General features: G+C 47.8%; 1 protein-coding gene across 5 annotated transcripts in view; it reads left to right on the top strand.

Moving 5' to 3' along the window:
- amph (amphiphysin) overlaps positions 1 to 13,972 on the top strand; it is a 226,351-nt gene that overhangs the window by 158,921 nt on the left and 53,458 nt on the right. For 4 of the 5 annotated variants that reach the window (XM_073031229.1, XM_073031088.1, XM_073031308.1 and 1 more), the window contains exon 12: positions 2,347 to 2,397. The exons of the other annotated variant lie outside the window; for it this stretch is intronic. In XM_073031229.1, the coding sequence (XP_072887330.1) occupies positions 2,347 to 2,397 (51 nt within the window). The remainder of the gene's footprint in view (positions 1 to 2,346; positions 2,398 to 13,972) is intronic. 5 annotated transcript variants of the gene reach the window in all.

Genomic DNA, 13,972 nt, shown 5'->3' with positions numbered 1-13,972 from the left:
TCTTTAAGGAAGTAACAAGCAGGATAGACAAAGGAGAATTGATTGATGTTGTGTACGTGAATTTTCAGAAGGCCTTTGACAAGGGGCCACACATGAGGCTGCTTAACCAGCTATGAGCCCATGATATTACAGGAAAGATTCCAGCATGGATAAAGTGAATGATTGGCAAGAGACAAAGAATGAGAATAAAGGGAGCCTTTTCTGGTTGGCTCCCAGTAACTAGTGGTGTTCTGCAGGGGTCTGTGTTGGGACCAGCTCTTTTTACTTTATGTGTCAGTAATTTGGCAATGGAATTGATGGCTTTGTGACAAAGTTTGTGGATGATACGAAGATAAGTGCAGGGACGGGTTACCAGTATTGAGGAAGCAGGGAGACTGCAGAAAGATTTAGACAGATAAGAAATGGCAGGTGGACTATAATGTCAGGAGTGTATCATCAGGAAAAGAAGATAGCACCAGTGAACAACGCTACCATAGGCAGCATCCTCCAGATGGTCCACAAAGCTGTTTCTTTCACTTCTTCATCTTCTTTTTCTTCAAATGTGGTTCTGCTGCTGCTGGCATCAGTGATCTACAGTTTGATGGTGTGTTTTCCGGCCGATTGAGCAATCTTGCACGTTGCTCTCTCTCTGAGAAGCTTATAGAGACGGGCGCAGGCCCATGATCAACTCCATTTCTCACTGATCTCGCTGATTAAAACATCAAAGAAGACTGAATCATTGTTCAGCATTGTCTGCAAGCCTCTCACTCACTTTTGCCGGAGGAAGGTGTCTGTATGTGACTTTCTCCTTCTCCCTGAAGGCCCCTGTATTCGCGTGATCTCTCTCTCCTTCGATGCTGCTGGAGTATGGTGCTGAAGTTCTGGGTCTGTAGTTTGTGTTTTGGACTGTAGTTCCTGGTCGGTCCATTTTCTGTTGCTATTTTGGGCAACTTTGAATCAGGGTGACCTGCAGATAATGAACACTGAGCTGAACTGTAGATGGGCTCCTCGAGTTTGAGTTTTAAATTCTATGTTTTCGCTCGTTCTTTCTTGTTGCAGTTTGCACGATTCGTTTTATTGTGTGTAGGGGGTGGTTGATGTTTGTGCTTTGAACGGGTTCCATGGTTTTCTTTGTTCAGTGGCTGGGCTTGGAGAAAACGAATCAGGGTTGTATATTGCATACATACTTTAATAATAAATGTACATGGAATCCTTAGAAAATAGTCTACCCTTTTATTTCAAAGTGGATTCCCCACAGGTTAATTTGCAGGTTGAATCAGTGGTGAGGAAGGAAAATGCAATGTTAACCTTCATTTTGAGAGGACTAGAATATAAAAGCAAAGATGTAACATTAAGCCTTTACAAGGTACTAGTAAGGCCTCACTTGGAGTATTATGAGCAGTTTTGGGCCGCTTATCTAAGAAAGGTGTACTGACATTGGAGAACATTCAGAGGAGGTTCACGAGAATGATTCTGAGATTGAAAGGCTTATTATTGAAGAGCGTTTGACGGCCCTGGGCCTGTACTCACTGGAATTCAGAAGAACGACGGGGGAAGCTTAATGAAAACTATTGAATATTGAAAAGCCTTGATAGAGTGGATGTGGAGAGCATGTTTCCTATCATGGGGGAGTCTAGCACCACAGCCTCAGAATAGAGGGGCATTGAGGTGGATAATAAATTAGCCATGATGGAATTGTGGAGCAGACTTGATGCGCTGAAAGACCTAATTCTGTTCTTACTGTTTGTCTGACGGTCCGAAGGTCTAAACCCTTCCCACCTCAGGGAGCTCTTTAGGGGACCACAGTGCCTTGCCTTCTGATTTTGTCTGAACAATTGTTCATCTTTCATCTACTTAGAGATACAGTGCAGAATAGGGTCTTTGAGCCGGACACCCAGCAACCACCCCCCAACCCAACAACCCTGATTTAACCCTAACCTAATTACAGGATGATTTGCAATGACCAACTAGCCTACGAACCGGCACGTCTTTGGACTGTGGGAGGAAATTGGAGCAGCTGGGGAAATTCATGCATTGCACAGGAAGGGCATACAGAGACTCCTTGCACAGGATGCTGGGTCTGAACTCTGAACTGCGACTCCCCAAGCTGTAATAGTGTTGTACTAAATGTAATGTAAATTGTTTAATTGTGCAGATACTTACAGTTTTGTCATTGGACATTCCCCTCAGCAGACATCTTGTGTAAAAACTGATGGTTCACCCTCGAATGTTTGAAGTGAAGGTCTGTGCTGATGGAAGGTTGATATGTGCATGGAAGGATGTTATTGCATTTGGGATGTGACATTTGGCAGAGGGAGTTACTCTTGTTCTTTAGACTAAGTAGATTGTCTGCCCCTTTCTCCTTAGGCCCTGATGTGCTGCGGATCCTTTTTTGCTGTGCCAGAAATATCTCAACAGGTAAAGAGCAGTGCCTTGTTTCTCTTGCACCTACAATTCATTTTTGCCTGATTTTCAAATTGCTTTCCTTGTTTATTACCTTCATTTCAAGCTTCAACTCCTTTGATCTACATAATAACCCCACATTTGTAATCATAAACACAAGAGGTTCTGCAGATGCTGGAAATCCAGAGTAAAACACAAAAAATGTTGGAGGAATCTCAACAGGTCAGGTAACATCTGTAGTAGGCCTCCGTTAGTCCCGATAGACCATGGATTTGCACCTTGGAAGGTTTCCAGGGTGCAGGCCTGGGTAAGGTTATACGGAAGACCGGCAGTTGCCCGTGCTGCAAGTCTCCCCTCTCCACGCCACCGATGTTGTCCAAGGGAAGGGCATTAGGACCCATACAGCTTGGCACCAGTGTCGTCGCAGAGCAATGTGTGGTTAAGTGCCTTGCTCAAGGACACACACGCAGCCTCAGCCACTAGCAACCTTCAGATCACTAGATGAACACCTTAACCACTTGGCCACACACCAACAGGTAACATCTATGGACAGGGATAAACAGTTGATCTTTCAGGCCAAGACCCTTCAAAGTTCAAAGTAAATTTTATTATCAAAGTACATAGATGTCACCATATACAACCCTGAGATTTATTTTCCTGCAGAACAAACACAGAAAATCTATAGAATAGTAACTATAACAAAACCGATCAATCAGAGTGCAGAAGACAACAAACTGTGCAAATGCAAATATAAATAAATAGCAATAAATAACAAGAACATGAGATAACAAAATGAAGAGTCTTTAAAGTGAGATCATTGGTTGTGGGAACATCTCAATGGATGGGCAAGTGAATGTAGTCATCCCCTGTTGTTCAAGAGCCCGATGGTTGAGGGGTGGTAACTGTTCTTGAATCTGGTGGTGTTGGCCCTGAGGCTCCTGTACCTTCTTCCTGATGGCAGCAGCGAGAAGAGAGCATGGCCTGAGTGGTGGGGGTCCCTGATGATGGATGCTGCTTTCCTATGACAGCAATTCATGTGGGAGTGGTTGAGAGGGCTTTACTCATGATGGACTGTGCTGAATCCACTACCTTGTTTAGGATTTTGTCCTGACCCTTTGTAAGGACAATCATCATGTGCCTCACTGTTCCATGCTCTGAAAGCAATATTTCCTTCATATACACATCATAATGCCATAAGATGTTGGAGTAGCTTTAAGCCATTTGGCCCATCGAGTTTGCTCTGCCATTTGATCATCCTGCCTTTAGAAGAATTCTTCTTTGGGAATCTATCCTGCACCTTCTGAGTTGTCCCCGAAACTCCAGCCAATCAATTTTGACCAGCCCCTCTCTCATGTCTCTGTAATTCCCTTCTGCAGAATATTAACATTTGTACATTTTAGGGATTCAAGGTTCATAATTTGTGTGAAAGAACTATCCTAATTGTCTGGATACGTGGAAAATGTTCCCTACCGTGCTGCAGAAGTGCGAACGACAGAATCCACATCTCGCCTCCACAAAACTCCTCCCATTCAGTTATATCAGCTATCAACTTGTTCCTCTTCTCTTGAGTTGGACCAGCAGACCAATACATGGGCTTTACTAACTGCCTGCTACTCCTCCCCTTCTAAATCTAAACTCTGTAAGAAAGTCTTAAGAGAACTACCAGGACTGAAACAGGCCCTTTGGTCCATCTAGACAACGTCGAAATATTATTCTGCCTAGTCTTATCGACCTGCACCTGGACCCACATCCAGCACTGGCAGCTTGTTTCACACCCTGATGCACCATCAATAACTCTCGGAGACGGGAGGCAAATGATAGGCTTTTATTAGCAGCAAGAAACGACCACACAACATCCTGGAGACTGAGGGAGGAGCAGTGCCTCCAACCGCCTTTATACAGGGGTCTGTGGGAGGAGCCACAGGAGCAGTCAGCAGAGGGGTGTGTCCAGACAGGTATACATAGTTCACCACATTCACCCCCCCCCCATTGTTTTAAAAGAGAGTCCTCACGGGGCGAAGTTTCTTACAAGTGTATTACAGGTTAAGTCTAACAGGTGGTCGAGTCTGTTGCTGCGATCTACGTAGCACCGGCTGTGATTGCACCGGAGACGGTGGTTGTGCTGGCTCCGGCCTGACTTGAGGTGTCAGCCCATTAGGCGTCAGTAATCCCTCATGCGTGTGCGAGGCGCCCGGTATGGGAGTGTCGTGAGGAGTCTGTGTAGGGCTTGGTGTGCGCGGTGTCTCATGGGTATACACCTCGGTGGGTACGGGGTTCATAGTTACCGTGCAGTGTTCGGGGTAGGGGTCTGCTGCTCCTGCGGGCGCCAGGTCGCGGACGGAGACCGTGTCCTCCCGCCCATCAGGTAAGACCACGTAGGCATTCTGGGGGTTCGCATGAAGTAGGTGAACCCTCTCGACCAGCGGGGAGTATTTATTGCTCCGCGCATGTTTCCGGAGCAGCACTGGCCCTGGGGACGTCAGCCAAACCGGTAGGGTGGTCCCAGTGGCAGACTTCCTGGGAAAAGAAAAGAGTCGTCATGAGGGGTGGCATTGGTGGACGTGCATAACAGGGAGCGGATGGAGTGGAGTGCCTCGGGGAGGACCTCCTGCCAGCGAGAGACCGGCAATCCCTTTGACCTAAGGGCTAAGAGTGTGGCCTTCCACACTGTGGCATTCTCCCTCTCCACCTGTCCATTCCCCCGGGGATTATAGCTCGTGGTCCTACTAGTAGCAATACCCCTAGCCAACAGGTACTGGTGCAGCTCGTCACTCATAAAGGAGGACCCTCTATCACTGTGGATATAGCAGGGATATCCGAACAGAGTGAAGAGCTGGTGCAGGGCTTTTATGACGGATGTGGCAGTGGTATCGGGGCAGGGGATGGCAAAGGGGAACCGCGAGTACTCGTCGATTATGTTGAGAAAGTAGACATTGCGGTCGGTGGAGGGAAGGGGGCCCTTAAAGTCGATACTCAGTCGCTCAAAGGGGTGGGTGGCCTTGATAAGTTGTGCCTTTTCAGGACGGTAGAAGTGCGGTTTGCACTCAACGCAGACTTGACAGTCCCTGGTCATCGTCCTGATTTCCTCAAGGGAGTAAGGCAGGTTCCGGGCTTTCACGAAATGGTAAAATCGGGTGACCCCGGGTGGCAAAGATCTGCATGGAGGGTGTATAGCTGGTCGAGCTGCACGCTGGCACACACTCCCCGGGATAGGGCATCAGGGGGCTCATTGAGCCTTCCAGGCCGGTACAGGATATCATAGTTGTAGGTGGAGAGTTCTATTCTCCACCGCAAAATTTTATCATTTTTGATTTTGCCCCGCTGTTGGTTGCTGAACATGAATGCAACTGAGCGCTGGTCAGTCAGCAAGGTGAACCTTTTGCCGGCGAGATAGTGCCTCCAGTGCCTAATAGCTTCCACTATGGCCTGGGCTTCTTTCTCCACCGCGGAGTGCCGAATTTCAGGGCCTTGAAGGGTACGAGAGAAGAATGCTACTGGCCTGCCTGCCTGATTGAGGGTAGCAGCCAGTGCGAAATCGGAGGCGTCACTCTCTACTTGGAAGGGAATGGTCTCGTCCACCGCATGCATCGTTGCTTTGGCAATGTCCCCTTTAATGCAGCTGAAGGCCGCGCAGGCCTCGGCAGAGAGGGGAAATGTGGTAGACTTGACCAGGGGGTGGGCCTTGTCTGCGTAATGAGGGACCCATTGGGTGTAATAGGAAAAGAAGCCCAGGCGCCTTTTGAGGGCTCTGAGGGTGGTGGGAAGAGGGAGTTCTAACAGGGGGCGCATACAGTCGGGATCAGGGCCAATGACCCCGTTCTCCACAACATACCCAAGGATAGCGAGTCAGGTGGTTCCGAACACACACTTGTCCCTGTTATAAGTAAGGTTCAGGGCTTTGGCCACTTGGAAAAATCGTTGGAGGTTGGTGTCGTGATCCTGCCAGTCGTGACCACAGATGGTGATGTTATCCAGATAGGGAAATGTGGCCTTCGGTTGGCACTGGTCCACCATCCGGTCCATTTCCCTCTGGAAGACAGAGACACCATTCGTGACACCAAAGGGGACGTGCAAGAACTGATAGAGCCTGCCGCCCACCTCGAAGGCGGTGTAGGGGCGGTCCTCTGGGCAGATGGGGAGCTGGTGATAAGCAGATTTCAGATCTATTGTTGAGTACACCTTGTACTGAGCTATCTGGTTGACCATATCCGCGATGCGGGGTAGGGGGTACGTGTCAAGCTGTGTGAACCTATTGATGGTCTGGCTATAGTCCACAACCATCCTATTTTTCCGCCCGGTCCGAACAACAACCACCTGGGCCCTCCAAGGACTTGTGCTTGGCTCAATGATCCCCTCCCTGAGCAGCCGCTGCACCTCCGACTTAATGAAGACCCTGTCCCCCGTGCTGTACCTCCTGCTTTTAGTTGCCACAGGTTTACAGTCGGGGGTCAGGTTGGCAAACAGCGGTGGGGGAGAGATCTCGAGGGTAGCGCGGCTGTTGGCATGGTGTTGGGTGGGATGTGGGGGTCGGTGTGTGTGTGTGGTTAGTAGCGGGGTATATGACGAAGTCCCACAAAACTGAGGATTTCTGACAGTGATTGGTGGGAGGGGCCCGTCATACTCCATTGTCACACTTTTCAGGTGGCTCTGGAAGTCGAGCCCCAATAGCACAGGGGCACACAGTTGAGGCATGACCAGTAACGCAAAGTCCCGATATTCTGTGCCCTGCACCACCAATGTCGCCACACAACTCACCCGGATGTCTGTGGAATGCGATCCAGAAGCCATGGTGACCTTCTGGCTTACCGGCCGTGTCACGAGTCCGCAGCGTTGCACCGTGTCCGGGTGAATAAAACTCTCAGTGCTGCCCATGTCAAACAGGCAGCTAGTCCTGTGCCCCTCCACCAGGATGTCCATCATTGACCTTGCAAGCTGGTGTGGAGCGCTTTGGTCGAGGGTTACGGAGTCCAGAGTTGAACCGCCATCTTGTTGTCCGGTAAGCACCCGTGGGTTGGAGGCGGGGCGAGGTGGCGCCAACAAAGATGGCCGCACGAGGTGGGCAGGCAAGATGGTGGTGACCAAGATGGCGACCCTTATGCCTCGCACGCGGTGCTGCTCGACCCCGCTCGTGGTTTGGACTTATAGGCCTTGGCGAAGTGGCCCTTCTTTCCGCAGCTGGAGCAGGTAGCTTCTCGGGCCAGGCAGCGTTTGCGGGGGTGCTTTTCGAGTCCGCAGAAATAACACTGCGTGGACTTGCGACTGGCAGCAGCCATGGTTGATTCACCGGCTGGTTGCGGGGAGTTCACGGACTCACGAGTGGCAGCAGCTGGGTCGATTTGCCAGCGGATGGTGGGGTCTGCGGTGTCCACAGGGCCGGTGGGAGATCGCACGGCTGGACAGCGTCAGCGTTGTGCAGAGCAGCCTCCAGCATGTCGGCCAGCTCAATCGCCGACTGTAAGGTAAGATCGGCGTTTTCCAGCAGCTGCTGGCGCACGTACACTGACCTGATCCCCGTAACGAAGGCATCTCATACCAGGAGCTCCGCATGCTGTTCTGCCGTCAGTCCCCTGCAGTCGCAGGCCCACACGAGTGTCATAGGGCCCAGACAAACTCAGCGCTCGACTCTCCGGCCCGCTGCCGCCGCATCACTAAGCGATGTCTTGCGTAGACGGTTTTCACCGGCCGCCGGTACTGTCTTTTGAGGGCATCCAGTGCCCCTTGGTAGGTCGGCAGGTCTCTGATGAGGGAGTACACCCGCGGACTGACTCTGGAGAGGAGAACTCTGTGCATGATAGCAGGCTCAGTCACTGGAATCTCTTCCAGGTACGATTGGAAGCATGCAAGCCAGAGTTCAAAGGCAATGGCTGCTTCAGGAGCTTGAGGATCAATGTCCAATTTATCCGGTCGTAAAATGCTCTCCATGGTTTAAAATTTCAGCTGATAAAATTGATGCACCATCAATAACTCTCGGAGACGTGAGGCGAACGATAGGCTTTTATTAGCTGCAAGAAACAACCACACAACATCCTGGAGACTGAAGGGGGGAGCAGTGCCTCCAACCGCCTTTATACCGGGGTCTGTGGGAGGAGCCACAGGAGCAGTCAGCAGAGGGGCATGTCCAGACAGGTATATGTAGTTCACCACACACCCTCACTGCCTCTGCGTGAAGAAGCCCACCTTCATGCTCCTCTTAAAGCCTTTGACAACGTCCTGATAGGAGGTTGGTCAGAACAGTTCAGTCACCTGGCATTCAGGATGAGGTAGAAAATTGAATGAGACATTGGTTTCACAGGAGATGCTAGAGGATGGCAGTAGATGGCTGCCTCTTTGACTGGAAGCCTGTGACAAGTGGTGTGCCACAAGGATTGATGCTGAGTCCATTGTTGTTTGTCATCTGTATCAATGATCCAAATGATAATGGAGTAAGCTGGATCAGCAAGTTTGTGGATTAGATCACGTGGACTGAGAGGAAGTCTACCAAAGCTTGCAGTGGTATCTGGACCGATTGGAAAAATGTCATGAACTTAATGGGGTGTTGCACTTTGGGAGGACAAACCAGGGTAGGACATACATGCGGAGGAGCGCAGTCGAACAAAGGGATCTGGGAGTACAGATTCATAATTCATTGAAAGTGCTGTCACAGGTAGATCGGGTTGTAATGAGAGCATTCAGCACATTGGCCTTCATAGATCGGAATACCGAGTACAGGCGTTGAGATGCTATGTTGAAGTTGTATAAGACGTTGGTGAGATCTAAGTTCCAGTCACCTACCTACAGGAAAGATATCAAAAAGTATAAAAGAGTGCAGAAAAAATCTACAAGGATGTTGCAGAGTACAGGAGTTGGGATGTTACGTTGAAGTTGTATAAGATATTGGTGGGACCTAATTCAGAGTACAGTGTGCAGTTTTGGCCATCTACACACAGGATAAATGTACATAAGGATGAAAGAGTACAGGGAAACAGAAGATTTACGAGGCTGTGGCCGTGACTGGAGGACCCGAGTGATAAGGAAAGATTACATTGGTTCGGACTTTATTCCCTGGAATGTAGGAGATTGAGGGAAGATTTGAGAGAGGTATGTAAAATGCTGAGGGCTATGGATAGGGTGAATGCAAGCAGGCTTTCCCACTGAGGTTCATGAGACAAGAACTAGAGATCCTAGGTTAAGGTTGAAAAGTGAAATATTTAAAGTCATAGAGTACTACAGAAAGAGGCCCTTCAGCCCATCTAGTCTGTTCCAAACTATTAAACTGCCTACTCCCGTTGACCAGCACCTGGACCATAGCCCTCAAGTTCTTTTCTTCTCACAGATGCTGCTCGACGTGCTGAGATTTTTTTCCCTCTTCACTATTGTCATCTCATGACCTGCCTTTCACCTCCCTCTGGATCCCCTCCTCTTTCCCTTTCTCCCATGGTTCAGTCTTCTCCAATTAGGTTCCTTCTTCTTGAACCGCCAATTCATATTTATATAAAATAAAATTGGAAGGAAACCATATAAAAAATTCAAATTAACTGATAATATTTGGCAAAAGAGCCCCATCTTCTCTCAAAATCAAATCAAGGATCAAAAGTTCTACTTCTGATTTTTTCCAAACTAAGACATAACGTTACTTGAGAAAACTATTGAATTAATGTAGGGACAGAGGTATCTTTCCATTTTAATAAAAGAGCCCTTCTTGCCAGTAGTGTAACAAATGCAATTACTGAAGATGAAATACCCTGAATATGATGTGGAACTATTCCAAATAGAACAGTTAATGTATTAGGTTGTAAATTAATTTTCAAAGCTTTAGAAATTGTAGAAAATAAAGATTTCCAAAAAGGTTTTAATGAAGGACGTGACCAGAACATATGAGACAAAGTGGCTACTTCAGTTTTACACCTATCACAGTGATTGTCTATGTTAGGAAATATTTTGGATAGTCTCTCCTTTGTTAAATAATAATGGTGAACAAATTTCAACTGTTCATTTCCCTCTACAGAATCCTAATTGGGTGGTCGGGTGGAGATGCGTCTCTACCAAAGGAGGTGTGAGGTGCTCCTTCCCTCCGCAGTCTGCGGGTCACCCTCAGGCAAGGTGTAGCACCTGTTTAGCCCTCCCCCCCCCCCCCCACTTTCCCACTGATCAGGGTCATGTGAAGCCTTGGAAGCAGGCGGTGGACGGTCGTTTGAGCAGCCGGTGAATATCACAAATCCTGGTTATGCGACCACTGACATCAGGCAGACAATCTCTGAAGAGTATTGATAATGGCTGGGGTCACCCGTCTTGTAAAGACACTGCCCAGAAAGACAATGATCGAACATGTCGTACAACATAGCACATAATGATAATTAACCTAATGAGGAGTCACGACCCGAAATATCGACTGTTTCTTTCCCTCCATAGATGCTGCCTGACCTGCTGAGTTCCTTCGGCATTTTGTGTGGGTTGCCCAAGATTTCCAGTATCTGCAGATTCTCTTGTGTTTATCAAAGCTATGACATCATGTTACTGCAGTACAAAACTTTAGGCTGCATTCAGAGTATGCTAGGCAGTTCTGCTCAGTGCATTTAAGAAAGGATGAAGAAAGAGTGCAGAGGCCTAGATAGAGTGGATGTGGAGAGGATGTTTCCTTTAGTGCAAGAGCCTAGGATCAGAGGGCACAGCCTCAGAGGACAAGGAACAGAGATGAGGAGAAATTTCTTCATCCAGAGAGTGGTGAATCTGTGGAATTCATTGCCACAGTCAGCTTTGGAGGCCAAGTCATTAGGTATATTTAAACTGCTGATTGATAGGTTCTTGATTACTAAGGATGTCAAAGGTTACAGGGAGAAGGCAGGAGAATATGGCTGATTGAATGGTGGAGCAGACTCAATGGGTTGAATGGCCTAATTCTTCTCCTATGTCTTATGGTCTTTTGGTTGAAGATATTCACTGGATTGTTGCCTGAGTTGGATAGTATAAGACACAAGGAGGTGATAGACAAATTTCTTTGCTCTCTCTGCAACATCAGAGACCAAAGGACCTATATAAAATTCTGAAAGGTATAGACAGGGTAGACAGTCTTTTTGCCAGCGTTCGTTCATTATATGCTGAATAACATGACATGGGCGATCATGGTCTTTCCATGACCGTGACTGTTCTCAGACAATTTTTCTACAGAAGTGGTTTGCCATTGCCTTCTTCTGGGCAGTGTCTTTACAAGATGGGAGACCCCGGCCATTATCAATACTCTTCAGAGATTGTCTACCTGACATCATAACCATCGGCACCAGCTGCTCATACGTCCATCCACCACCTGCTCTCAAGGCTTCACGTGATCAGGTGGGGTAGGGGGGTTAAGCAGGTGCTACATCTTGCCCAAGGGTGACCTGCAGGGAAGGAACGCTTTACAGCTCCTCTGCTTTGGTAGAGATGCTCCTCCACCCCACCACCCCTGCTGGGGTTGAATTGTTAAATACTAAAGGGCATAGATCTGCAGTGAGAGGGCAGAAGTTTAAAGGGGAGTGTGGGGCACGTCTTTACACAATGGTGCTTTCAAATGCCCTGTCGGGGAGGAGTTGGACGCAGCCACAATGGTAATATTTACGAGGCATTCAAGTCAGGCACATAAACCAACAGAGTTCAGAGAGATACAGATCATGTGCAGGCAGGTTAGGTTGGTTCAAATTGGCACAGACATGGTGGGTGAAGGACCTGCTTCTGTTCTGCACCCTTTCTGTTTTGGTGTTCCGTGTTCAGGAACTCCCTCTGTAAACTTTCCCACTGTTCCCTCGGCTTCCGAGATATCCCTTAATTCAACCCTCTTCCATGAAGCTTCAGGTTCAGCTTCATTGAGACACAGAGTGAAAGGTAACAACCAACACAACCCAAGGATGTGCTGGGGGCAGCCCGCAAGAGTCACCACACATGCCCAGAGTCATCATGAGATTTGTTGTTTTACGGCAGCCGTACATCGCAATGCACAATAATAAAGAACTATAAATTACAATATGTTAAAAAGTAAGGGCAAAAAGAGATGGAAAAAAAGGAATGAGGTAATCCAACCACAAACAAGAGAGAATCTGCAGGTGCTGAAAATCCAAACAACACCCACAAGGGTGGTAGTGTTCATGGTTTCATTGTCCATTCAGAAATCCAGGCAGAGGGGAAGAAGCTGTTCCTGAAACACTGAGTGTGTGCCTGAGTGAGTGTTCCTGTACCTCCTCCTTGATAGTACCAGTGATAAGAGAGCATGGCTTGGATGATAAATGCTGCCATTTTGAGGCATCGCCTTTTGACGATGTCCTCGATGCTGGGGAGGCTGGTGCCCGTGAAGGAGCTGGCTGCGTTTACAACTTCCTGCAGCTTTTTCCGGTGCTATGCAGTGGCCCCTCCACGCCGGGCGATGACGCCACCAATTGGAATGCTCTCCTCAGCTCAGCAGAACACAGCATGGCCACAACGATCAGGACAACAGCACAGAACAACCACAGCAAATCAAGCTGGAAGCTGGTGGATCTGTGGAATTCAATGCCACAGGCGACGGTAGAGGCCAAGTCATTGTGTACATTTAGGGCAGGTTGATAAGTTCTCTCGATGGGCCAAATGGCCTAATTCTGCTCCAATATCTTATAGTTATTTGGTCTAAGCCCCTTCCCTACCACCTTTTCACCCACCCACCCACCCACACACGCACCCATCACTTACCTCAACAGCTTAATCCACATTCTCACCACCCTCTGAGTGAAGAAATTCCTTCTCAGGTTCCCTTTAAATGTTTCACCTTTCACCCTTAACCCTTTCATCTTTCATCTCTGGTTGAAAAAGCCTGCTTGCATTTACCCTATCTATACCCCTCATTCTCTTACACTCCAGGGAATGAACATAGAACATAGAATAGTACAGCACATTACAGGCCCTTTGGCCCACAATGTTGTGCCGACCCTCAAACTCTGCCTCCCATATAACCTCCCACCTTAAATTCCTCCATATATCTGTCTAGTAGTTTCTTAAACTTCACTAGTGTATCTGCCTCCACCACTGACTCAGGCAGTGCATTCCACGCACCAACCACTCTCTGAATGAAAAACCTTCCTCTAATATCCCCCTTGAACTTCCCTTCCCTTACCTTAAAGCCTAACTTATAAGTTAGGAATGAAGTCCTAACTTATTCAGCCTTCCCTATAACTCAGGTCCTCAAGTCTCGACAACATCCTTGTAAATTTTCTCTGCACTCTTTCAATTTTATTGACATCTTTCCTGTAAGTAGGTGAACAAAACTGCACACAATACTCCAAGTTAGGCCTCACCAACGTCTTCAACATAACATCCCAACTCCCGTACTTAGTACTTTGATTTATGAAGGCTAATGTGTCAAAAGCTTTCTTTATGACCCATTCGAGCTTTTTCTGTATGCTTTTTCTCTGAACTTTTTCAATCTTGTTGATTACTAACTGTATACATTTTGACAAGTTTTCTCATTGCGATCATTTGCCTCCCATTGAGAACAGATTTTGTGCTTGTCATTGACGATCAATCTAAAACAGCATTCTCCATAATAGAACGTCATTTCTTCTGCGGTGTCGCAGTGGAGTGGCGATGTTTCTCATAAATATCAGATATATTG

Source organism: Hemitrygon akajei, chromosome 1, assembly GCF_048418815.1.
Source record: "Hemitrygon akajei chromosome 1, sHemAka1.3, whole genome shotgun sequence".
In the NCBI taxonomy this organism is placed as follows: domain Eukaryota; kingdom Metazoa; phylum Chordata; class Chondrichthyes; order Myliobatiformes; family Dasyatidae; genus Hemitrygon; species Hemitrygon akajei.
The sequence above is the reverse complement of the archived record's forward strand: the minus strand, read 5'-3'. Positions and strand labels throughout refer to the sequence as shown.